This window comes from Prionailurus viverrinus, unplaced genomic scaffold (genome assembly GCF_022837055.1).
Source record: "Prionailurus viverrinus isolate Anna unplaced genomic scaffold, UM_Priviv_1.0 scaffold_39, whole genome shotgun sequence".
NCBI classification, from domain to species: domain Eukaryota; kingdom Metazoa; phylum Chordata; class Mammalia; order Carnivora; family Felidae; genus Prionailurus; species Prionailurus viverrinus.
This window is the reverse complement of record NW_025927607.1, coordinates 4291196-4314566: the sequence shown is the minus strand read 5'-3', so window position 1 is coordinate 4314566 and position 23371 is coordinate 4291196. Positions and strand designations below refer to the sequence as shown.

Below are 23371 nucleotides of genomic sequence, written 5' to 3'. Positions count from 1 at the left end.
CCTCCGTTTTCCTGGAATCCAAAGGGGGTGATAGAATCCTCCCAGGCTGATAGGGGGATCCTGTGGGGTGCCTGGATGAACGGGTCTTGAGAACTGTAGCGTGCAAGCCTTTCCTTCCTGCCTCTATCCTTCTCTCCATCCAGGGAACTGAGACCCTTTGGGAGCTGGACGGAGACAGTCACCCACCCAGGGCCACCTTGTTTTGCGTGGTTGGCATCACCTGATTCACTCTCCTGCCGCATCCTGACCTGTCCCGTGTGGGCACCCGTGTGTGCGCGTGTGCGCGTGGGCGTGGGTGTAAGGTGCCTCCATCGTGATATTTAACCACCTGGCACCAACTGTGGGCGATTACTCTTCTCCGGCGACCTGTGCTGTTTATATCAGGCTGTGTCAACCCCCTGCAGCGCAGTCTGAGATTCTAAGAACTGGGTTCATAGACAACTGTGAGTCAGCTGGGGCACCGAGGTTCACTGGGGTCCCCCAGGGCTCACTCAGGGTGGGGACCGCCCGGCTGTGGTGGCCAGAGTCAGGTGATGGCAGTAGCAGGCACCTAGTGGGGCCAGGCAGTGGCTTGGCTCTGGGGGGCAGGGAGTGAGGGAGAGAGAGGCCTGGGGACGCTCTCAGCCACCATAGCTGCTGCCGGTATGCAGGTGGTGCTCTGGTGAAAAGCACCCGGGGAGCTCCCGGAACCGGGGACGGGCCGCAGCCACCCACCAGTGGCGGATCCCCCACTTGGCCACAAAGAAAGCAGTGCACGAGGTCCCAGAACGATAGCGTGGACGGTTGCCCTGGCCGTCCCCGTCCCCAGCGTGCAGGCTGCAAGCCTGAGGCTCAGAGAAGAGGGCTGGCGGCCTGAGCTCGTGCCGGCACGGATGGGGAGGCTGGGGGCTGGGCTCGGGTCTCCCTCTGCCCAGGTCAGTCTCCCCCCAGCCTCCTCTCCTGAGCCGCGGCTGCACGTGTGTGTGCGTGCACGCGTGTGCACGCGTGTGTACGCAGGCTCGTGCTGACCACGTGAGCCCTCAAGTGGGGAGCGGGGGAGGTGTGGCCTCTCCGTGCACCCTCCCAAGGTGCCCTCAGGGCCTCCTCCCGGGAGGGTGCTGGAGGGCGGGCACCCCACTGACCTGGATCACGGTGTCCAGCCCCAGTGGGGACCGCTCTGCGGTGGCACCCCCGTGGCCAGGCTCGCTGGAGGGAGAGCTCATCTCGAGTGGGAGGGCAGGACTCCGAGAAAGCCGGGGCTTGGCGGCCAGGTGAGTCTCCGGCCGGGACCCGGGCCGGGCCAGGACCTGCGTCAGTGCACCAGCCCCACGCCGGCACGACACCTGGCTCCTCCGTCCAAGGTGCCCAGCTGCCCCTCTGGGCTGGCGACCGAGTGGCCGAGGAAGCCCGAGGACGTTGCTGTGGCAACCGCGACGCTGAGGATTTTGTTTCCCTGGAAACAGGAGCGCAGGCCCTGTTGCCATGGGGACTAAAGAACGCTGTTGTCTGGAAGCGGTTTCCTGGAGACCTGGAGGCGCCCTGGGTGAAGCTGTCCACCTGCGCGACCACGCCCGGACAGGGGCTGGCCTCTGCCCCGGACCCCCTCCCGCAGCCGCGGGGAAGGGCCCCAGCCTTCTCCGCAGGAGGCGCTGTGCACTTGGGGGCCGCACGTCAGGGGAAGGTGGCATGTGGGCCACTGGTTCCTCCCGATGGACAATCATAAACAAACAAACCCCATTTTTTCCCTAACATCTAGAAAAGACTGTAGAGGTCAGTAGTCGGATCGTGTCCAGCAGGTGGACAGGCTGAGGGCTGGAGAGGAGAAACCACCTGTCTAAGGACCCCAGGAGACCCCCATCGCCCTTACCTCGTACCTGGACTGGCCTTCCAGAATCTGACCTCCCTCTGGAGCCCTCTTAGGGTAATCTGCCCCACGGGGATTCCTCCCATAGTTGGCACAATCCTCGGTCACTGAAAGCTTCCCAGAGCCACATAAGGGACTGACCAGGACACTCGCAGCTCACCCATTGGGGTGGTGGGACCCAGCCCCCGGGGCAAGGCAAGGGGAAGGACAAACACAGACCTGTGCCCATCTAGCCTGGGCCTCCTGGGGCCTCTGGACTGAGTCTGGTCTGGGGATCCGGTCACACCCGCGTCCCCCGCCCCCCCCCGAGTCCTCGCTCTAAGTGGACCTCTCCCAGTGGAGTCCCTGGAGGTGGGCTTGGCAGCCAGGACTGACCGCCCCTCTAACAAGAGGAGGCCAGTGTGGGGGCCCCGGGGGTGGGCTCCTCTGGGGCAGCCTGCCAGGCAAGGCCAGAAGTCCCTGGTGGTCAGGGAGCGTATCTGTCACCAGCACTGCTGAGGGATGCTAGGGGCCCAGGCTCTCTCCTCAGAATAGACGTTCAAGACAGGGCCACTGGTGCGCAAAGGCACCTGTCCCTGAGAGACACCTGTGCTCTGTCCTGGCCCCCCCAGGAGGGGTGCTCCATGCAGGGACAGGACTGGCTCTCAGGCGGGACATCGCCTCACTGGGCGTCCAGGCCTGTCAGGAGGCTCCGTGCACAGGTCAGTGCACTGAAAACACGAAGCCGAGATACAGACTCGGAGCCCAGGGGACCCGTGCTGTGGCCTGGGCACCTCCCGGCACCCAAGGCCGTCTACAGCACCCCTGGGGTCTGAGCCCCAGGACTTGAGAGAGGTGTGAGACAGGCGTCCTTGGTGGGGCACAGGGGCTGGGCCTCATCTGACCCCAGCCAGATGGGCTCTGGGGGCACAGAGGGCATGGCCTGCTTCCGGTGAGAGCTCCTGCCTGGGGAACTCCGTCGGGGCATCCGTGTGACGGCCGGGTGGCGAGGAGGCCGTGGAGGCCGGCGACACCGTCTGTGATCACTTGCCAGAAACCAGGAAAGGTGGTGCCTCCGGTGGGTGGGGCATCCTTCCAGGCGCCTCTTGCCCTGACCCCACCCCAGCATTCACTCAGCCTGTTCTCCCCTTAAGCCCTTAAGGCCCTGTGGAGAAGCTTAGCACATTCCGGCCTTCACCCCCACACCTGTACCCTTTCCTTCAGGGGGAAGCCCAGCCCCTTTGAGGCTCCCACAGGCCCCGTGCGTAACCCCAAGGCCTCACTGCCTGGTGTCCTTGCTTGTGGCTCCTGGTCCCGGGCCGTCGATGGACAAGAAGGAGAGCCCTCAGGACGGGGCTCAGCCTTGGACCTGGGCATGGCCCCCACAAAATTTTCTGGAATGAACAGAGGGTGTGACGTAAGGTCCTTACCATGCAGGCGGCATCTCTGTGGGCCAGGTGGGCCGGGCGGGCTCAGGGAGGCTCACGGCTGGTCCTGACCCAGGGCAAGAAGATGGCCTCACCTCTGTCTGTCTGCCACTGGCCCCAGGGGCACCGGAATTTGCCACGCCTGATTCAGACCCTCCCGAGAGGGGAAGGGACCTCAAAGCTCGCATGACAGTACTGGCTTCCTGGTGTCAAGGCCACGCCTGCCTTTCATCCGCGTCTCTTGTACAGGCTGTGACAGACAGGACCAGGGCGGGTCAGCTGAGCCTGCCGTGGATGGGACACGTGGCCCTGACACATCCTCCCGAGGCGGGTCACACGCAGGGCAACCCCGGGGAAGAGGGCAGGAGACCGTAAAGGAATGGGGTGCCGCCGTCCAGCCCCTCGGGGCCTCCGTCCCACCCACCGGCTCTAGGACCTGACTGGCTCTGCATCTGTGCTCCTCAGTGACCCCCCCCGCCCCCCGCCGAGCCGACCGTCCTCAGTGACCGCATGTCGGGAGGGCGGGTGATCGCTCAGGAAAGCAGCCACTCCCACTGACAGGCTCAGCTCAGCTGACCGGGGTTCGAGGCCTCTAGCGGGCGTGTCCCCTGCAGGTGCGGACAGGAAAGCAGGCCGTCGGCCCTGCTCTGGGCCCGGCTCGGGGGCCGCCCGGGGCTGCTGCCTGGTGCCGAGGCCGACCGGTCGCTGTCTGTGCGTCTGCCCCCTCTGCCCATGCGACAGAGGTGGAGGCCTGTAGCAGACAGGTGGGATCTGAGGGGCCACCGGGAGGCTCACATCTGGGTCCGCGCCTGGGTGAGGCTCTGGGCGTCCCCAAGCGGGCCCCCGGGCACACGTGCTGTGGGAGAGACGCGTCATCCTTCCCTCTCGGGCCAGCTCGTGGGGCCTCTCTCGGCATCCAGTCCACCCTCAGAGGACCACAGGGGCGCCGGTCAGCCCTGGCCGTGGCAGGGGCAGCCTGGGAGCGAGTCTTGAGAGGTTCCCTGGGGCGGAACCCACCCTGCAGGCGTCTGTTCACACGATTGCCGGAGAAGGCCGCCGTGGGCAGGCCCTGCGCACCTGGGAGCTGGGGCGGCCGGGCTTAGTCGTGCTGAGGACTCGTCAGAGGACCCAACCACGGAGCCCTGACGAGAAGGCACAGGAGAAAAGCGCCGTGGCCACGATTTCTTGGGTGTCGCACCAAAGCATGGAGAACACGGGGGAGAAAAGTGAATCGGATCACTGACACGCTCGTGCGCATCAGAGGAAGCTATCGAGAGAGCAAAAAGGTGACCCTCGGGTCGGGGGAAGTATTTGGGAATCATGTATCAGATGTCGGAATGAAGGTCCACAATCTGTAAAGAACTCCTACAGCTGAGCAACAGGGGGGCAAAGGCCCGAATCGACCTTTCTCCAAAGAAGAGGCACGGACGGCCGATAACTGAAAAGATGCTCGTTAATTGCAAAGGAAACGCGAATCAAAACCGCAGCGGGGTCCACACGCATCATCAGGGCTCCTGTAACACAGACCCCAGGAAATGGCAAGTGTTGTCAGGGGTGCGGAGAAACTGGACGCTCATCCCCTGAGTGGAAATGCAGAAGGGCCCGGCCGCTGCGGCGAATGCTTCGGCGGCCCCTCACGCGGCTGGCCGTGGCGTTGCCGTAGGACCCAGCAGTCCCGCTTGCGGGTATGTGTCCAAAAGAATTGAAAGCGGGTTGTCCCAGGGAGATTTGGACACCCAGGCTCACAACAGCCAGCGGGAGGAAGCAGCCCAAGTGCGCACGGACGATGGACGGAGCAGCAAAGTGTGATCTGTGCGTCCAACGGAGTGTTATTCAACCACAAGGCGTGAAATACCGACCCGAACCTTGTGGACGTTACGTTTGGTGAAATTAGCCGGTCACAACAGGGCCAACTCCACTTATATGAGGTCCCTAGACCAGTCAAGGTCATAGAGACAGAAGGATACCCGGCGGGCTCAGTCGGTAGAGTGCCTGTGACTCTGGATCTCGGGGTTGTGAGTTCGAGCCCCGTGTTGGGTGTAGAGATACCTTAAAGTCTTAAAAAAAATCATAGAGGCAGAAAGTAGAACAGGGGGGCGGGGGGCTCGGGGGAGTGGGGAGTTAGTTTTTGATGAGGAGTACAGAGTTTCCCTTTGGGAAGGAGTTCTGGAGACGGGGGGGGGGGCGACGTTGGTAGCACAACAATATGACAATAGCAACAATGTAAATGCACTTAATGTCACTGAGTTACGCACTTACAGTTGTTAGGAAGGTAAATTTTACGTTATGCTTTTTATCACCATGAAAGATATCAAACCAAATCAAACCGAACTCAGCCCTGCCTGCAGCACCGGGGGCGACCCTTCTGCCACAGCTGGAAGGGAATCCAGTTGATTCTTTGGTCTGAGACGTGCTGTGGAGCCCGTGGTCTAGAGGAGGGTCGGGGAGAAGTCCCGTCCGGCCCTGCGCTGACCACCTGGGCCCTGGACAGACAGAGCTGGGCCCTGCGTGACCACAGGGGACCCACGTCAATGCTCCTCAGGCCTGAGAGATCGTCTGCCTGGGGTCCTCCTTTCTCACAACCCCTTCTCCCCACCCCTGTACTGAGACCCTGGGAGCCCTCCTCTCCCGCCGGGCCCCCACCGGCCCCCATCTTGGGCTGTGGACCCCCCCAGACTCCTTCTCGCTTGGAAAGCCTCGGGGCTCAGCTGTCCGCTCCCCGTTGCTTCTGCCACTGGCCGGGGGGGGCCGCCTTCCGGGTGACGGTGCTGGCTGGCCACACAGCTGCTTCTCCTCGGGTGACCCCAAGTGTCCACAAACACCTGGATGGCTCACCTTTCGGGCCACCCCCTGGGCAGCCCCCACCACACAGATGAACCCTCACAACCCAGCTCACCACCTCGGGCACCTTCCGCGTGCACCTTCTTCGAGGGGGCCTGCTGCCTCCTGACCAGCGCCCCCTTCCCCCATTACTGCTGGTGTTAGGTGCCCCGTCACCTCCCACATGTAGCCCCACAGTCCCCTGCCTGATGGAGTGGCACAGGTGGGATGGGCGGGGCCCCTGGGCAGTGCCGGGGGCGGGGGGCGGTCGGTGGGGAGAGCCCCTGGGACCTGGGGGGACAAGGGCCAGTGATGTGACTCCTGTGCTCTGTACCTCCCGCGTCCTGCAACCCAGCAGACGATGCCTTTGAGGAATCACCAGAAAACAAGGGCAGAATAACCCCAGGCATCGCTGGTTCTCGGGCCGCGGGGAGTCTGACGCCCAGTGACAGGGATGCGGCAGGTCGTGTGGGCGCCGAGGGGCAGCCGAGGGCAGAGCTCCCTTCTCACTCCGACCCCACCCACCCCCCCACCGCGAAGTCTCTGAGGCAAGCCCGGGCAGGGGTGCTGGCTGTGGTCACATCGGGGGCCTGGCTCCCTCCCTTACGAGCACCCCCTACTTGGGGGGGGTGTCACCGCTGTCCAGCCCTCCCCCTGCCAGGCAAGGGTCCCGATGTTGAGGCTCGCGGGGCCGCGCCTTCTCTGAGCCCTCCTCCTTCCTGCTCTGTGGCCCTCGGACCCCACACTTTCGTCAGCTCCTGCTGGCCCGGCGACCTGGGCTGGTTTCGGCCAGAAGGAACGTGTTCCGCCCTCCCACGGTGACTTTTAATTTGCCGGCTCCCGCTTGTCTCTCCCCCTCCCCCGGGGCAGCCGCCCCACGGGGCAGGTCAGTCGGCGGGCACAGAGGACCCAGCTCCTTCGGTCCCCACCCTGAGGCCGCTTCAGAGCAGCCCCAGCCCTGGAGCCCAGGCCTCCCTCCTGCGACCAGGGCCTCTCCCCTGCTGGCCCCGCCGCCCTCCTCTCCCTCTTCCCCTGACCCGCCCCGGCTGCCTTCCCGGCCTCTGTGCTTCCTGCAGACCTTCTGCCTCTAATCCCCGCAGAGGAGGAGGCCTAGGCCGAGCCCTGGACCGGAGGCTGGAGGTGGCTGGGAAGGGCCAGCGACTGCAGCCAGTGTGGCTCTTCAAAGGCCCCCATTTCTCTGCTGCTTCACCCTTCCAGGGGCGAACGAGAGAAGGGGGGCCAGTTTTGGCAGACGCACGTACACGGCCTGTCACACTCGAATATTCCACAGAAGCAGCACACGAGCACCCACGGCCGCGTCCAATGCCAGTCAGACACGCACGTCAGACTATGTCCATCTTGACTGTGTGTCCTGTGTGTCCTCGGGCCACCACATACCAGAGTTAGGCGGTGACGGGGCTGCCCGTGACGACCGGATGGCCAGTGACAGTAGGACTGCCCGGGACAGTGGGGCTTGTTGGGACGGTGGGACTGCCTGGGACGGTGGGGCTGCCCGCGGCGGTGGGGCTGCAGGGACCCTCGTGGGAGCCAGCGCTCCAGTTCGTCCAGCTTGGCGAGCCTTGTTCCGGCCTAAAGCCGACGGAAGCCACGTGTGGGAGGGGCCCTCTGACGCCAGCCACGTGCAGACCGCTCGTTTTGGCATCGTGTGGAAGGGGTGGCCGGTTTCGAGTCGCCGTCCGTCACCGTCAGAGCGTGAAGGCGTCTCGGGGGCCCATCCGTGTGGCCTCCTCGTCTCCCCGCGACGGCTTTGAGGCCGGGCCGGCAGCGGCTCACGCGGAGTGTCAAATGGCCCCCGAGCGTGTCCTCTCTTGAGGCCTGACCGCTCCGTGTGCCTCCCGAGCGCCAGCGGCTTCTGGCCCGGGTGCCCCGGGCACGTGGGCTCAGCCAGACCACGAGGCCGTGAGGGAAAGGCCCGCCACCGTGCACGGAGGGAGGGGTCCCCACGGGCAACACTGACCGTTTTGGGGGATCACACTGGCAGCTCAGGCAGCGTCTGCTTGTGTGTCCCGGGGGCCCCCCGGGGCCGTGCGTGCGGGGACGTGACAAGCGTGGTCTGGACGGGGGCCTGGGAGTCTGAGCGGAGGGGCAGGTGAGCGCAAGACACGCGAGGCGGCTTCCCGGAGGAAGTCGCGGGACACGGTCTGATGCGTGTGAAGAGTGGCCGCTTCCCTGCGCCTGGAACCCGTTGCTACGATCAGGCAGAGAGGGTCCCGGGTGAGCAGAGCTGAGGCTTGTGCGGTGAGGCCGGCCGGGGCCGGCCCTCCCAAGGGTCCTTGTAGGACAGAGGCAGAGGGCGATGACAGAGATACACGGAGAGGGCCGCGTGGGCGCGCAGGCACAGGCGGGGCTGGAAGAGGCAGGCGGGAGCCTCGCAGGGGCCGGCGACACCTTGACCTGGGACCCCTGGCCCCAGAAGCGGGAGAGAACAGGCTCGTGTTGTTCTCAGCGCCCCGGTGTGTGGTGATGTGTCACCGCCGCCACGGGAGACCGACGCATGGACTTTGAGTGGCACCCGCCCGGGACCACCTCTCCAGATGAGCCCGCGACGCCGAGGCAGCGTGCGGCCCACCTCACGGGCTCGGGGCGGGTCCCTTTCTGCAGCGCCTCTGGGAGCTCCCGAGACACGGATCTGTGAGCTTGCCCTGAGCCGAGCTCTCCGGGGAGGTAGAAGCAAAAACACGTGCTGGTGGTCCGCACATCCTCCAGCCGGCAAACTCCCCCCGTGGCCCGGCCGCCCAGGCCTGGGTCTGCGGCCCTCCCGGTCACTCGCCACGCTGGCCCTGGGCTCTGCAGGGTGGCGGTCCCGGTCCTTCTGTGGTCAGACTCTGCCCGGCGGGCCGGGGTGGCGCCCGCGTCTTTGCCCTCCTCTGCCCTCCCAGGGGACGGGGTGCGAGGTGCCCGTGGGCAGTCCGGGGGCAGACACGGAGCTGCCGTGGGGCACCGAGGAGCAGGTGCGGAGGCTGTAGAATGGGGGTGCGCAGAGAGGGTCAGCTGACCAGCGGAGGAGGGGAACGTGGGCCGCAGGCCTCGGGCGCTTCTGTGTCACTGTCCGGAAGAGGGGGCTGCAGGGGGCAAGGGAGGAGAGCTCCCCGGATGACAGGGGGTTGGGGGCACAACGTGGGGGTTGCCCCCGATGGGGAAGGTCCCTGCGGCATCGTCCCCAGAGTGGGCACTTTGGAAGACGGGGCCTCAGGGTCTCCCGGGTGAATTCGGGATTGCCGTGAGGTTCCCGTGAAAAGAAGCTGAAGGGACATGGGATCATCGGGTCACAGACGGTGGAGCCAGGGTACAGACAGGACCCTGTGGCCCAGGGTCAGGGTCAGGACCGCAGTTCCCAGCGCCTCTGCAGCAATGCCCCATAGGTCAGAGTCCCATGAAGACGGAGGGGCCAGGGCAGAGTGTGTGGGGGCAACAGAACGGGGGATAGGTGGGGTGTGAGGCAGGCCAAGGGAGTCTGGGTCCTTGACAGGCAGCAGCTGCCCTGGGAGAGGGACGGACGTGCTCTGGGCAACCCCAGAGGACAGGATGGGGCCAGGTTTAAGGCAGGAAATTGGTCTCTTGTTTGGCCGTGCCACGGGCTGCTCTGTGAGGTGGTGAGCTCCCCGACCGGGGAGGTGCGGAAAGAGAGAGCCAGTCACCGGGGCTTCCGAGCACCAGGAAGTGAGCATCTTGGCTCCAGGCTCTGCCTGCAGCAACCCGGTGTCTGAGGCCCCTGTGTGGGTAGGGGCGAGGCCGCCGCTGGAGGGCTGCGGGGCAGCGTCTCCAGGATACCTTGCTGGGGGCTACGTCCAGGTTCCCTGTTTGCAGACACCCCGGCAGGGGCACCCAGCGTCCCGGGCCAGCCCAGCAGGGCCAAGGGTCAGCGGGGGCGGTCCCCCCCTGCTGGTTGGGACTTGCCCGGCCCCGAGTGGGGAGACGGGCCGGGCCGGGCAGCGCTCCCAGCACGGCGCCGGAGGGGTTCGGCAGGGCGAGGCTTTCCGCCCAGCGAGGAGGGGCCGGGAGACGGCTCCTGGAGCCAGACTCGCTCCTGCTGCAGAGCCAGGTGGGTGCGGGCTGGGGGCCAGGCAGCTTGAGGGCCTCGGGCCGGCCGGGGGGGTTGGACGTGTGGCCCTGACGGGAGAGGAGGCAGGATCCACAGCGGGCTGCGGCCCGGGCTGCCGTCTGAGGCGCCAGCTCGCAGGGGGGCACAGGTGCCCGAGGGGGCTGCTCAGGTCGCCGTGGAAACACAGCCCCAGCGCTGATTTCCAGCTGCCTCCCACGCAGGAGGTCTGGGGAGGCCACCTCCCGGGCCTCACCTTTCTCTTCGGAGCGATGGGATGCCACGCGGCCCTCCCCCAGGCTCGCAGGGAGGCCCGCATGCCACAGACACCCTGCGGCTGCTGGCATGAGGGTGGGGGGCGCCAGGAACGGGGTCCCCACCTCCAGGACAGCAGGGCGGGAGGTGGCCACACCCCGAGTGGCGGTGCCGACTGATTTTTCTCCAGGGCGGTCGGCAGCCTGAAGGTGCCTTGGGCCCAAGAGGCGGAGTCAGCGTGACAGGAGGGAGGCCCGGGGCTGGGTGGTGACCAGGCCCCGCCTCCCCGCCCAAGGCTGCGGTGGTGACATTCCTAATTGTCGGTGACTGACTCAGCCTCGCTTCAAAGGTCTGGGTCAGGCCCGCAGCCCCCGTCACTCTGGAATCCTGCTTCTCGGGGAAGCCGGCCCGCCCGAAGAGTGCTCCTCGCCCGGCCGGTGCCTCCCCCCGTCCCGTCCACACCCGCCCCGGCCATGGCCGTGCAGGTGCCCCTGTGGCAGCACTACCTGCAGGCCATCCGCTCGCGGGGGGCACGGCGGGCGCAGGACTTCCAGCGCGCGGAGAACGTGCTGCTCACGGTGCTGGAGCACGTGCACCACCTGGACCCCCGCTTCCTCGTGGACTACTCCCGTGACCTGGAGGCCTTCCAGTTTGCCCTGCGCACCTCGGAGGAGCCCCTGCACGTGGAGGTGCCCCTGCGGGTGGACGCGGACACCCTGCTGATTGAGGAGGTGGGGGCCGCCGAGGCGGGCGACGGCCCTGCGCCCTGCCGCCTGGGTGTCTCCAGGGAAGGGGCCCGCCCGGAACGGCGGATGGCCGATGACGTCCTCAGCGTCTCCTCCGAGGGTGGCGCCGGGTGCCGCGGCCACATCGCGCCCAGCAAGGTCCTGCGCGTCCTCAAGGACCTTCTGGTGGCGGCCGTGGTGCACTGCAGACACCAGGGCCTCGTCACGCCAGGTAGCAGGCGGGAGACACTGGGCACACGCGTGTGCTGAGGTGTGTGTGTGCGTGCGTGTGCACAGACTCGCGATGGCTCAGGGGGTGTGCATCTGCGTGCGTGTGCACAGACACGCGATGGCTCAGTGGGTGTCAGGGCACACGGGCTGGGGGATCCCGCTCTGAGATCCTTTCTGGTTCCAAACACTTCTAAGAACGCGGGTCACCCATTTCCACGTTGCCTGATTTTCACATGGTGACTTTGGCGGTAACACGTTAATGGATGTTACTTGACGAACAGCTAGAAGCTAAGTCCGGGGCACGGGGTTTCCGGCTGACCTGCTTGATGACGGTCCCTGCCATAGTTCTGAGCAGGTGGTTCTGTTATCAGTTCCAGCTCAGCATGACGGGCGTCCCCGCTCCCGGCATCTGGTCACAGTGCACGGAGCGGGAAGACTGCGTGGGTGCGTGCGTGCAGCGGGTGCAGGCCCAGGACAGCAGAGCACCCTCCTGGGGGCCAGAGCAAATACATCGGGTTGTCCTGGCAGAGAAGTGGGGACGCAAACAGAAGTCCCGTTTCCCTTGGGAAGGAACAGGCCATGGTGGTGGCAGCCGCCTGGTCCTCGTGTCTTTCATAACGTCAGAGAACGGGGATGGACGGTCAGCCCGTCGCAGGGACAGTGGCCTGCCCCGGGCTGCTCAGAGAGGCTCCTGGACGGTCTCCCGACAGCAAGAGGGGCGACGTCCAACCCTGGCCCCTCTCCAGACCTGCCTGGAGACCCGGGCGGGTGGCCACCCTCTCAGAGCTGACGATAGATAGAGCCCTCCCAGGGCAGCCGGAACCTGTCATCAGGCCCCTTGGACATGTTCTCTGGTCATCTTCTGAACCTTTCAATTACCGCAGGTGACTTGGCAGGGCCACTGCTGTCTTCTTCCATGATCTACGGTGGCCATGCCCACCTGGCCCTGTCACCTGCAGGCCGTCTGCCCCGCCTGCTGGGATGGCCCAGCCCTGGGCCTTTCAGGCACACTCTGAGCTGCCACTCCCAGGTCCCCACCGTCCCCGGCCCGGCCGAGAAAGCAGAGGAGGCTGGGAGCCACGCCCAAGGGGCCGACCGAGCTGGGCACGCAGGGAAATTCCAAGCATTGTTCCCAGACACTTACCTTAAAAGGGAAGCAGAGCAACCCCAGGTGACAAGGTTCAGGCTGCCCGCACCTGGGAACAAACCGGTGAGACCGGGCTGGGGGCGGAGGCAGGGAGTGGCTGGGACAGGCTGCGGGTGTGGCTGGCCGCCCTCCAAGCCGCCTCCGTGGACAGAATGTGTGACCAATGGTAGGTAGGGAAATGGAGCCACCAGTAGTGGCTTTGGATGACAAGTGCCTCAAACCCTGAATTGGAAGGGGCAGGGGTCACTGAGCTCCTTCCTTCCTGTAACCGATGGGGAAACTGAGGCCCATGTAGGCGATGGAGTGGTCCGGTGGCAGGGCCAGGACCTGGAATACCCCACAGGGGTTTGGGGGGAGGGGTCTGCATAACGGGGCCCAGGCTCCTTCCTACAAGACCCCCACGCCGTGGGTGGGCCAGGGCGGGCTGCGTGCTGCTGTAGGACGTGAGGAGCCCCCCCCCCCCCCGTGCTCAGTCCCTGCAGAGACCTATTTTCAAGGCACACGTTGGGGGTTCCCTTTGGGACATGGCTCTCAGACGGTTGGTCCCCTGACCCCTGACCAGCACCCTCACTGGGCAGTGCTGGGGGAGGGAAGGAGGGACGTCTCCGAGTCTGGTGTTGGCTGGGGTTGGTAAGGGCCGGTGACAGGAGTGTCCCCCACACTGCTCAGCTCCCCTCCTCTCTCTGTGGTATTAATTTGTTTACTGGGGGGGAAGGGACAGCTGAGGAGGAAGGCCAGAGGGCCCCGGGTCATCCCCGAGTGTCTCCGCCTCGCCAGCCTCCAGCCCTGTCACCCTTGGAATGTCCCCTCCTGGGTGGTCTGGGGGCTCTGGGCTCTGGGTGTGGGTGCTGGGCTGGGTCCGAGGGGTGACGGGAGTGGGAAGCATCTTTACTGGAATGCGCCATCTGGCGTGTGGCTCTGGGGACCCAGGGTGTGGAGTGGAAGCCAGGCGTGTCCACTGTCAGCCTTTGGATCCAGGCCCTCCTGGGCGCGGGGCACCAGGCACGCATCTCCCGACACCAGGCCTCTGGGGTCACGTGTGTTAACCCCGAGCCGTCCCGGGTCTGGCCCTGTCCTTCACCTGCCCAGCCCCTTCCCAGAGGCGCGGGGGGCCATCTGAGATGAGGGTTCCAGGGCACGGCGGGCTGTTGCAGGTTCTCTGAACGCGGACAGCCTGGAGGAGAAGGAGTCCCACCTGTCCCTGCTCGTGTCTAGCGGCTGGCGAACAATCCGGTTCAACATCGTGCCCATGGTGCGAAGAAAGCTCGGGGTGCCCGCCCTGGAGAGGGCCCAGTGGATGCGCGGGTTCCCTGAAGGCAGCTTGAAAAGGATCATCAGCCAAGAAGCGGCCCTGGTGCCAGCCAGTGCCCAGCACTGGAGGTCGGACACGCGTCCTGGGGTCTGTGGGGTCCTGGGGAGCCGGTGGGAAGGGGGCTGCCACCCCACTGTTCTTCCCACTCCGGGCAGGAAGGTCTGCGGGGACCCCCTCCCCCCGCCTCTGCCCCATAGGCTTCTGTGCCGCGCTGACGTCCCTGGGATCTCTGGGGGACGTGGGGTCATCACTGCCCACCGCCAGCTTTGCCCCTCTTGGAGCTGCGGGGAGGGTGGAGCCGTGCCCCCTGCCGCCCGAGCCGGGGGCCAGGGCGGGCTGTGAGGGGACACTCAGAGAAACGCAGAAGGCTCTGGACACCAGAGGCCGGGTGACTCACCCAGGGTCCCGCAGGTTCCGGGGACAGTGGGGACGGGTGTCCACACAGTGAGGTGGGGGATGCGATCGCACTGGGAATTTGCTAGCATTTCCTGTCCCTGTGGCCCTTCCCCATTAGGAGACGGCAGGTCCTCCTGACAGGAGACCGCCACCTGTGGTGTCCCCGCCCCCGCCTGGCCCCAGAGCCCCAGCAGCCCCTGTGGCCGCCCCCCCCCCCCCCGCCGTCTCCACCCCAGGAGTCTGCGAGCTGGGGGAGGTGCGGATGCCCCTTCCCCTCCCTCTCCGGCCGGCAAAGGGAGACCCCGAGTTGGTGTCCGTGAGCAGGAAAGACAGAGTAGGGGACGTGGGGCAGAGGCTGAGCTCCCCTTGAGACCCCGAACGAAGGGCTGGGGACTGAGCCCCATCCAGCTCTGACAGGACTTAAACAGCAAGGCCGCTGTGGTTTGGCCAGGGTGATGCCCCACTGGCTCCCACGCCCGGGGAATGCAGCCCGGGGCTGAAGTAAGCAGGGGTCGCTCTCACAGTTAATCCTTGGAAGTGGATGATATTCGTGGGGCTGGGCCGGGCCGAGTGCAGTGGCATAGTCCCTGCCGTGGCCTGGACCATCCTGTGGGGCTCAAGACCTGATCCTGGGGAGGCCACGGCTGGGGGCTTTCCTTTCTGGGGATGCAGCGTGTCCCTGGACGGCTGGCCGGAGCCCCGATGCTGACCGAGTATGTGTGCTGTCCCGGCCCCCAGGGTCTCCACTGACTACCTGCTCACCAGGCTGCTCGGTGCGCTGGGCTCCCTCCCGGGCCACCGTCTGGACGGCCTCTCCATCCTGGACCGGGTCAACCACGAGAGCTGGCGCGACGGCGGCCAGAGCCCCGGCCTGAACTTCAGTCACCTGAAGGTGCGCATAGGGGGCTTGTGGGCACACTGGCCCCCGTGGCCGTGAATGTTACCGGCCGGGGGTCCCCACTCTGAGCCCTGTGCTGCTCACTGGCTGCTATGACATGGCTGGAGCCGTGTCCTCCTCGGCCCCTGTGACCGTCAGGGGCTGAGAAGAGCAAAGGAAGGCCAGAGCCGGGGCACAAGACCGGGAAGGGGAAGCGGGCGGGGTCTCTGCCCGGAGCGAGCCGCGGTGGGGTGCGGAGGCCTGCCGAGTGCTGCTCCGTGATGGGAGCTGGGGGTTAACAGAGAGGTGGCCTGGCCTGCACAGGAGAGCCCGTCTGACCCGCTCCCCACCCTTGCAGGCCCTCATCCCACCCCCGAGGGGCCGGCAGCTTCTAAGAGGGCCCTTGGCGTCTGGCCCACTGTGGCTCCTGAGCCCCATAGTGAGCAGGGATGATGGGGGCTGGTGGGAGGGCACAACTGTGGCTGGGGAGGGGCCCTGGCTGGGGGGCTCAGGGACAGGGGGAGGAAGGTCCACTCTTATGGCTTTGATGCAGACCTGGGCCAGGACGATGCCACAGGCTCAGGCTGGTCTGTATAGCAAGAGTGCAGTCAGGGCGCAGGGCACGATGGGAAGGGCCAGAGGAGGGGCAGAGCCTCAGAATCTCCTGAGAGGGGTCCTGGGCACCACGGATGGGAAGCCAGGGTGGGGCCCCAAGGTCCCTCCAAGCCTGGACTCAGTGGCAGTGCCTCGGGGAATTGGGGAGGTGGCAGGATGGGGACAACAAGTGGAGAGGGGCTGGGGCTCGCTCTGGGACCTCTGGGGGGAGGTATGGAGTGTGGGGGAGAGGTGCAAGGGTCAGGAGACTACCAGGGGACAGCTTCCATAAGGGTGATGGGCTGCGGGTGGGCAGGAGTGGAGGTGGTGGGAAGGTGGTGTGGGTCACAGGGGGGTGGGCAGGTGTGGGGGTGGAGGGAAGGCGGGGAGGGCCACGAGTAGGTGGGCAGGGGCGGGGGTGGAGGGAAGGCGGGGAGGGCCACAAGTAGGTGGGCAGGGGCGGGGGTGGAGGGAGGGCCGGAGGGCCACGAGTAGGTGGGCAGGGGCGGGGGTGGAGGGAAGGCCGGGAGGGCCGCAGGTGGGCAGGGACGCGGGTGGAGGGGAGGCTGGGAGGGCCACGAGTAGGTGGGCAGGGGCGGGGGTGGAGGGAGGGCCGGGTGGGCCACGAGTAGGTGGGCAGGGGCGGGGGTGGAGGGAAGGCCAGGAGGGCCGCAGGTGGGCAGGGGCGGGGGTGGAGGGAAGGCGGGGAGGGCCACGAGTAGGTGGACGGGGGCGGGGGTGGAGGGAAGGCGGGAAGGGCCACGAGTAGGTGGGCAGGGGCGGGGGTGGAGGGAGGGCCGCGAGGGCCGCAGGTGGGCAGGGACGCGGGTGGAGGGGAGGCTGGGAGGGCCACGAGTAGGTGGGCGGGGGCGCGGGTGGAGGGGAGGCCGGGAGGGCGGGGCTGGGCCCGACCGCGTACCCCGCCCCGCTGCAGACGGTGCTGCTGTGGGCGTCCGCGCTCTTCCCGGCGCCCGAGGACTGGGCGGAGCTGCAGGGCGCCGTGTACCGGCTGCTGGTGGTGCTGCTCTGCTGCCTGGCCACCGGGAACCTGCCACACTTCGTCTACCCCAAGCGGAACCTGCTGAGCGACGCCGGCCTGGACCTCAACGCCCTGTACCAGCGCGTGGAGCGCTTCGCCAGCCAACCCGAGGCGTCCCTGCGCCTCCACGTGACCCACCTGGGCCGCGGCCCCCCGCCGCGCATCGGCAACGGGGTCAAGGCCCTCCTGCAGCTGCCTGCCAGCGACCCTACCTACTGGGCCACCGCCTACTTTGATGTCCTGCTGGACAAGGTGGGCGTGGCAGGGGCGTCTCAGATGGCCGGGGGTGACACGCGGGGGTGGGGGGGACCCGCTCCCCGGGGGGGGGGGGGGGGGGGGGGGGGGGGGGGGTCGGGCAGGAGCTGAAGGAAGGCCGGCCGGGCCGGTCGTCGGTCGGCAAGAGCCGGCCGGGGCAGACGTGACATCCGGAGGTCAGACAGGCCACTAGCGACCCTGCCCACTGGTGCCCCAGGGCCCCAGGGTAGCGTGTCCGGATGTGCCTCCGTCGCCCGCCAGAACCACCCCCAAACCCACGTCCGGTAAGTGCTCAAACCCCGCCTGCCTACGCTGGACTCCGTTCCTCAGGAAGGGGTGTGGCTGTCCCTGGGTCTCACGGGGCCAGTTTCCTGCCGCCTCCCGAGACTCGGGAGGCCCACGCCGTGTCCTCCGACTTTGCATCCTGCGTCCGGCCTGGTGTTCAGGGGTCACCCGGCTGTTCTGCCGACCGCACCTCCTTGAGTCTCCGAGGTTCTGCCGGCTCGCTCGGCCCTCCCCTCCCCTGCTCCCGCAGAGCCCGCTCCCGCTCCTCTCCCCCAGGGCCAACCCCCACCCTCACCCCAAAGAGCCAACCCGGTCTCCCTGCAGGACACGTGGGGCCCCGGGGGACGGCAGCAGGAGGGCTGGTGCGTGCCCCGTCCTCCACAAGCACCTGCTGGGGCCTCCTCTGCGTCGGGCCCATCCGGGGACACCTGTGTGTGAGGAAGAGCCCCCCCCCCCCCCCCCCGCCAGCCCCGGGCGAGAGGGCCCTGTGTGGGTCCACCTGTCAAGAGGACCGTGCAGGCAGAGACCCAGACGCAGGAAGTCCTGGTGGCCAAGGAGCACGTGTTGTCCCGCGCCGCGTCCAGGACCCTGCGATGGGCTCCGAGGTGCCTCTGTGACCCCTCTGTCCCCCGCCCCGTCTGCAGTTCCAGGTCTTCAGCATCCAAGATGAGGACCGGATCTCGGCCATGCAGAGCATCTTCCGGAAGACCAAGACCCTGGACGGCAAGGACTGCTGAGCGGCCTTGCCTTTGCTCGGTCTTCACCACCCACAGCCGGGCTGCACGGCCCCGTGGAGGACCCGGGACACTTGGGGAAGGGAATGGGCTTCACCCCGAGGCAGGTGATGGGGGTAGAGACGTCCACCTCAGACTGCCCGGGGGATGGCCTCCCGGGACTCTGGGAGCGCCGGGCAGCAGGTCCCCCGGAGCAGCGGCCTGGTCTCCCCAGGGCCTGGGACGAAGGCGCCTTGTATTTCACAAGACGCGTGTGGGTCTGTGTGATGTCATCAGACTCTCAGAGCCAAGCGTCTGCCTGAGACCTGGAGCTCGAGGGCTTGTCCCGACCTGAGTCCCATGCTCCTCCATGGTGATGTAATACTATATATCTGATCTTGAATAAATTAACGCGCTGGGTAGGCTCGGTGGGGACGGCAGCCGCCGCTTTCCATGTATCTATGTGGAGAATATTCCCCTGGAGACACGGAAGGAAACTGAAGCCAGCAGAGGGGACGCCTGTGGCTCCCTCTGCCAACAGGGGCTGGTCCCGCCGAGGTGGGGCATCTTCCGTCTTATTCAAGGTAGCATCTCCTGGCGTCTGACGCCACCCTCCCTTCTGTTCTCAGGGTTCCGTGTCCCCACCCCGCGCCCTCTCATCGGCCCATGACGGCCACCTGCAGCCCCTTCCCCGCTGAGCTCTCACGTGACCTTCGTGTGCCCTCGCTTAGCAGACAGTGTCCACTCTCCACCCTCTTTGCCTCTCAGTGCTATTTATGCCCCAGTGTCTGAGCCACAGCCGGTACCCTGGCTCCTGTAGAGGGACCTGCAACCCCACGGCGATGCGTGTAGCGACACTTTCCCCAAACCTCCTGCAAAGCAGCCCCCCGCCGAGTGCCAGAATCGCCACACACAGAGGAGAGGAAATGCCAGGGCCTTTGAAGGCTGTGTGATTTGGGACCTGAGCTGACACGAATACAGGGGGACACAAAATGCCATGAGAGTAGAGGCTGTCAGAGCACAGGACCTTGACGTTACAGAGAGGGAGGGAGGCAAACCATAAGAGACTCTTAAATACTGAGAACAAACTGAAGGAGGATGGGGGGTCGGGGAGAAGGGTAAGTGGGTGATGGGCACTGAGGAGGGCACTTGCTGGGATGAGCACTGGCTGTTGTATGGAAACCGATTCGACGATAAATTATTTGAAAAAAAAAAAAAAAAGAAAAGAACACAGGACCTTGGTCCAATCCGATTCACAGTGGGGACAAAGTGTCCAGGCCCACCCTGCGATCATTTCCTCAGTGTCTGAGTGTGTCTCAGGGCGCCTGTACTTGGAAGAACTAAGGGCCTCAATAGTGGGGAAGGCCAAAGGGAAAAGTTCAAAAACACATCTATTCTCATGGCCAAAACAGTCTAGCAAAACACACTGTCTCCCAGGGGCAATAGCAGAACGTAGCATTACCCCGAAAGACCCGAATTCACCAGTATAACCTTAGCAAAAATCGGATGAATCAAAACCGCGACACTGGGGCGCCTGGGTGGCGCAGTCGGTTAAGCGTCCGACTTCAGCCAGGTCACGATCTCGCGGTCCGTGAGCTCAAGCCCCGCGTCAGGCTCTGGGCTGATGGCTCGGAGCCTGGAGCCTGTTTCCAATTCTGTGTCTCCCTCTCTCTCTGCCCCTCCCCCATTCATGCTCTGTCTCTCTCTGTCCCAAAAATAAATAAAAACGTTGAAAAAAAAATTAAAAAAAAAAAACACACACAAAAAAACAAAAAAACCGCGACACTTAGGTATCAATCCAACAAAATATGCAAAATATCCGTATGAGGAAAACGACAAAACTCTGATGAACAAAATCAAAGAAGAGGTAAATAAATGGATGTCCCATGTTCATGGATAGGAAGACTCAAGGTTGTCAAGATGTCTGTTCTCCTCAACTCGATCTGTGAGTGCAAATTAAAACAACTGGGAGGAAACTCCACGTGCCGACGTTGGAACATTGACAGCATCGAACGCTGGCGAGGACATGGAACATCAGGAGCCGGGAGGAATGCAGGCTGATGGTTTCTTAGAAAACTAAACACTCTTTTACCGCCCGATCCAGCAATTGCACTCCTTGGTATTTACCCAAAGGAGCTGAAAACCCATGTTTGCCCAAAAACCTGCATACGAATTTTTACAGTGACTTCATTCGTAATTGCCAACACTTGGAAGCCACTCAGGTGTCCTTCAGTAGGTGATGGATAAACAGTGGTCCGTCCAGACAAGGGGAGATTACTCAGTGCTGAAAAGAACTGAGCCATCAACCCATGAAAAGTCAGGGGGGCACCTTAAATTATTGCTTACTACTTAACGAAAGCTTAGTACTAAACGTAAGAAGCTAATTTGAGAAGGCTACATTCTGTATGATTCCAACTCTGACGTTCTGAAAAAGATAGTGGAAAGATCAGTGGTTGCCAGGGGGGAGGGATGACCAGGTGAGGCACAGAGGATTCTTAGGGCAGTGCAAATACTCCGTGTGGTACTAAACTGAAGAATACATATCATGACGCGTCTGTCCAAACCCACAGAGTGCACAACACCAGGAGTGAGCCCTGATGAGAGTAAGGGGCTTTGGGTGATGTTGACATGTCTGCGTGGGTTCATCACCTGTAACACATGGTCCCTCTGGTGGGGGCTGTTGGGGACGAGGAGCCTGTGCATGTGTGGGAGCAGGGGGTTATGGGAAATCTGTACTTTCCTCTCCATTTTGCTGTGTGTCTACAAACTGCCCCTGAAAATAAAGTCTAAATAATCAAATGAATTTAGAATGTTCTATCTCAGTTGGATCATGATGAATAACAGCAGATCCCTTCAACTGAACCAAGTTTTAGCCTGTAACCAAGGTGCTGTGCTGGGTGCTGAGTGTTACGGATTTAGGAGAACAGGACCGCACAGCCTGTGGCATGTGCTTCGTGGTGGCCGATCTGTAGAATGAGTTCTTTCCAGCCCCCGTCGGGGGGGGGGGGGGGGGAGCAGTTAGAAACAATTGTGTTCACTTGGAAGAGGCAAGAAGTTATGTTTCCAGTCTTGCCCCAGGCTGAGGTGGACCTCCCTGCTCTGTGTCACAATATAGGCCCCATGGACCTTTGTCATCTGGACTGGGCCTGTGGGGTATCTTGCTGGCTCACTCTTTTGATGACATCATGCTAATAAGACCTGGGGAGCATTGACTGGCAAGTGCTTTGGAGGCCTCGTAAGATGCGTTTATGCCAAAGGGTGGAAGAGAAATGGTAGTCTCAAGGGTCTGTCTCATAGCTGGCGATTTGAGAGGTTCGGGGGTCTGGGCATGCCAAGACATTGCCTCTAAGGAGTAGCGGAAGTTTTGATGCCTTGCCCCACCTCCTGTGATGAGCAAGGACGATGCCAGGTGGGCCTCACCGATTTTGGAGGTTGTGTGCATCTTACTTGGAATGTCCCTGTGTCAGGTGATGCAGAAGGCTCTTAGTGGGGCCGGGGCGCAGGTGAGCTCTTCATGCTGCAATATGACCACTGCCCTGAGGGTACCCCTGGGAGAAGGGGACACCACACGGCATCTCTGAGAACTCTAACATGGGAGCAAGGGTGCGCCATCTGGAGCACAGAACCACTCAGAGCGCAGCGTCCGTCACGGTGCCGGGCCCCCGGTGGAGAATGAGCCACTGGCCACGAGACCCTAGGTGACTCTGGGACCTGAGTCGCCCACCACGAGCCACGTGTTACAGGGTCCTCACCATGTAGCAAGGCGGGAGAAGGAAGTAAAAGGCGCAGATATCGGAAAAGAAGTAAAGCTGTCTTTTGCCTAGATACATTGCTCACCTACATAGAAAATCCAAAGGAATCCACAAAAGACCTTGTGAATTTGGCAAGGTTAGAAGACAGTTTAATAGAGAAAAATCAACTGCACTTGCATACATTAAGAATAAACAATTGGACATAAAAGTTTTAAAATACCATTCACGGTAGTCAAAACTAACACACCCAGGAATAGATCTAACGAAGGCTATGGAAGCCCTTGCGCTGAAACATTGCGGAGTATAATTTAAAAGACCCAAATCAATGTTCATGGAAAGGAATTCATATTTTGATGATTTCTGTTGTCTTTAACTTGATGCATAGATTTACTGCAATTCCTATCAAAATTCCAGGAAGCTATGCTGAAAAAATAGACGAGATGATTCCAAATTTACACGAAAATTCAAAGGATCTAGGAGAGGAAAAACAATCTTTCAAAAGAGAGAGCAGGATCGGAAGACTTGAACTAATTGGTTTCAAGACGGCTCACGAAGCTGCGTTACCGAAGGCAAAGACGCGACAGGGAGGCGGCCGTGACACGGGGGAGAGGCCAGAAGCAGGTCTGCTCTGATGGTCAGTGGCAAAGCGGCCGCCCAGTCAGGTGGGAAAAGGAGAGTCTGTTTAACAATCGTTGCTTGAACAACTGCCGTCAGCGTGGAAAAAAAGCAAACCCTGGCTCTTTTCCATCCATGCACAAAATTAACATCAAGTGCCACCATGAACCCCTCCACACAAAAGCTGACACCGCAAAGTTTCCAGAAGAATCTTCCTATGAAGATATCAATGTCAGCAAAGGTGTCCTGGAGAGGTTCCCGACAGCACGGACCACGAGAGAAGCCGCAGGAGCTCACCAAAGGAAAAGACCTGCCCTTTGGAAGACACGATTAAGAAAATGAAATGGTAAGCTGCGGGGAAGGAGAAAATGCTCACCACTCTTCCGGCAGTATCCCAAATCTATAAAATAACGACCATAAATTGACAATAAAAAGAGGACAATCAAGGACATAGAGCAAATGCTTGAGCCGACAAGTCTCACAAGAAGACTCACACGTGGCCAGTCTGCACGTGAAAAGATGCTCGATATCATCGGTCATCGGCGAAAGGCAAATGAAAACCAAATCACGTGCGCTGTCACACCCACTAGACAAGACAACACCAGACATCGGTGAGGCTGTGGAGGGACTGGGACTCTCGGATGCTTCTGGTGAAGATGTAAAATGTTAGGAGCACTTCAGAGAGTTTTGTGGCGTCTTATAAAGCTGAAGGGTTACGGTGGGACCCCATGATTCCCTCGTAGTTATCTTCCCAAGAGCAGTGAACACGTGTGTCTGTGCAAGGCCATGTGTAGGAAAGTCTATTACAGCCTTATTCATAATAGTCCCCAACGGGAAGGTCCCTTCACAGCAGATGATAAATAGATTGTGATCTATCCGTACAAGGGAAAAGCACCAGCAAGGAAGACAGTGTCCCCGCGTCCCCAGGGCAACACGCGTGACCATCAAGAGTGTTAAACGAAAGCAGCAGACACAATAGGGGAATATGTCACGCAAACACCTACAAAGCTGGTCTGTGCTGACAGTCCGGTGGGGGCACTGACCGG

At 63.0% G+C, this 23371-nt stretch overlaps 1 protein-coding gene and 1 long non-coding RNA gene across 8 annotated transcripts; one reads left to right on the top strand and one right to left on the bottom strand.

Moving 5' to 3' along the window:
* Positions 1-1650: 1650 nt before the first annotated feature.
* Positions 1651-18416, top strand: MAB21L4 (mab-21 like 4). 7 transcript variants are annotated; one of them, XM_047846609.1, is made up of 7 exons: positions 9771-10132; positions 10575-11341; positions 13642-13867; positions 14934-15087; positions 16601-16957; positions 17178-17244; positions 17890-18416. In XM_047846609.1, exons 2-7 carry the CDS (start codon positions 10858-10860, stop codon positions 17913-17915), a joined length of 1314 nt encoding a protein of 437 aa, XP_047702565.1. In that variant the 5' UTR covers positions 9771-10132; positions 10575-10857; the 3' UTR covers positions 17916-18416. The 7 variants fall into 7 exon arrangements, with proteins under 7 accessions (XP_047702563.1, XP_047702561.1, XP_047702559.1 ...); XM_047846605.1 differs by having other exon boundaries at positions 9767-10132; positions 10734-11341; positions 17178-18416; XM_047846603.1 differs by having other exon boundaries at positions 9767-10132; positions 17178-18416.
* Positions 14970-16659, bottom strand: LOC125158936 (uncharacterized). The gene is made up of 3 exons (XR_007149583.1): positions 16586-16659; positions 15628-15661; positions 14970-15081 (listed from the first exon to the last, which is right to left on the bottom strand). It is a non-coding gene; the product is annotated as an uncharacterized LOC125158936 (long non-coding RNA).
* Positions 18417-23371: the final 4955 nt, after the last annotated feature.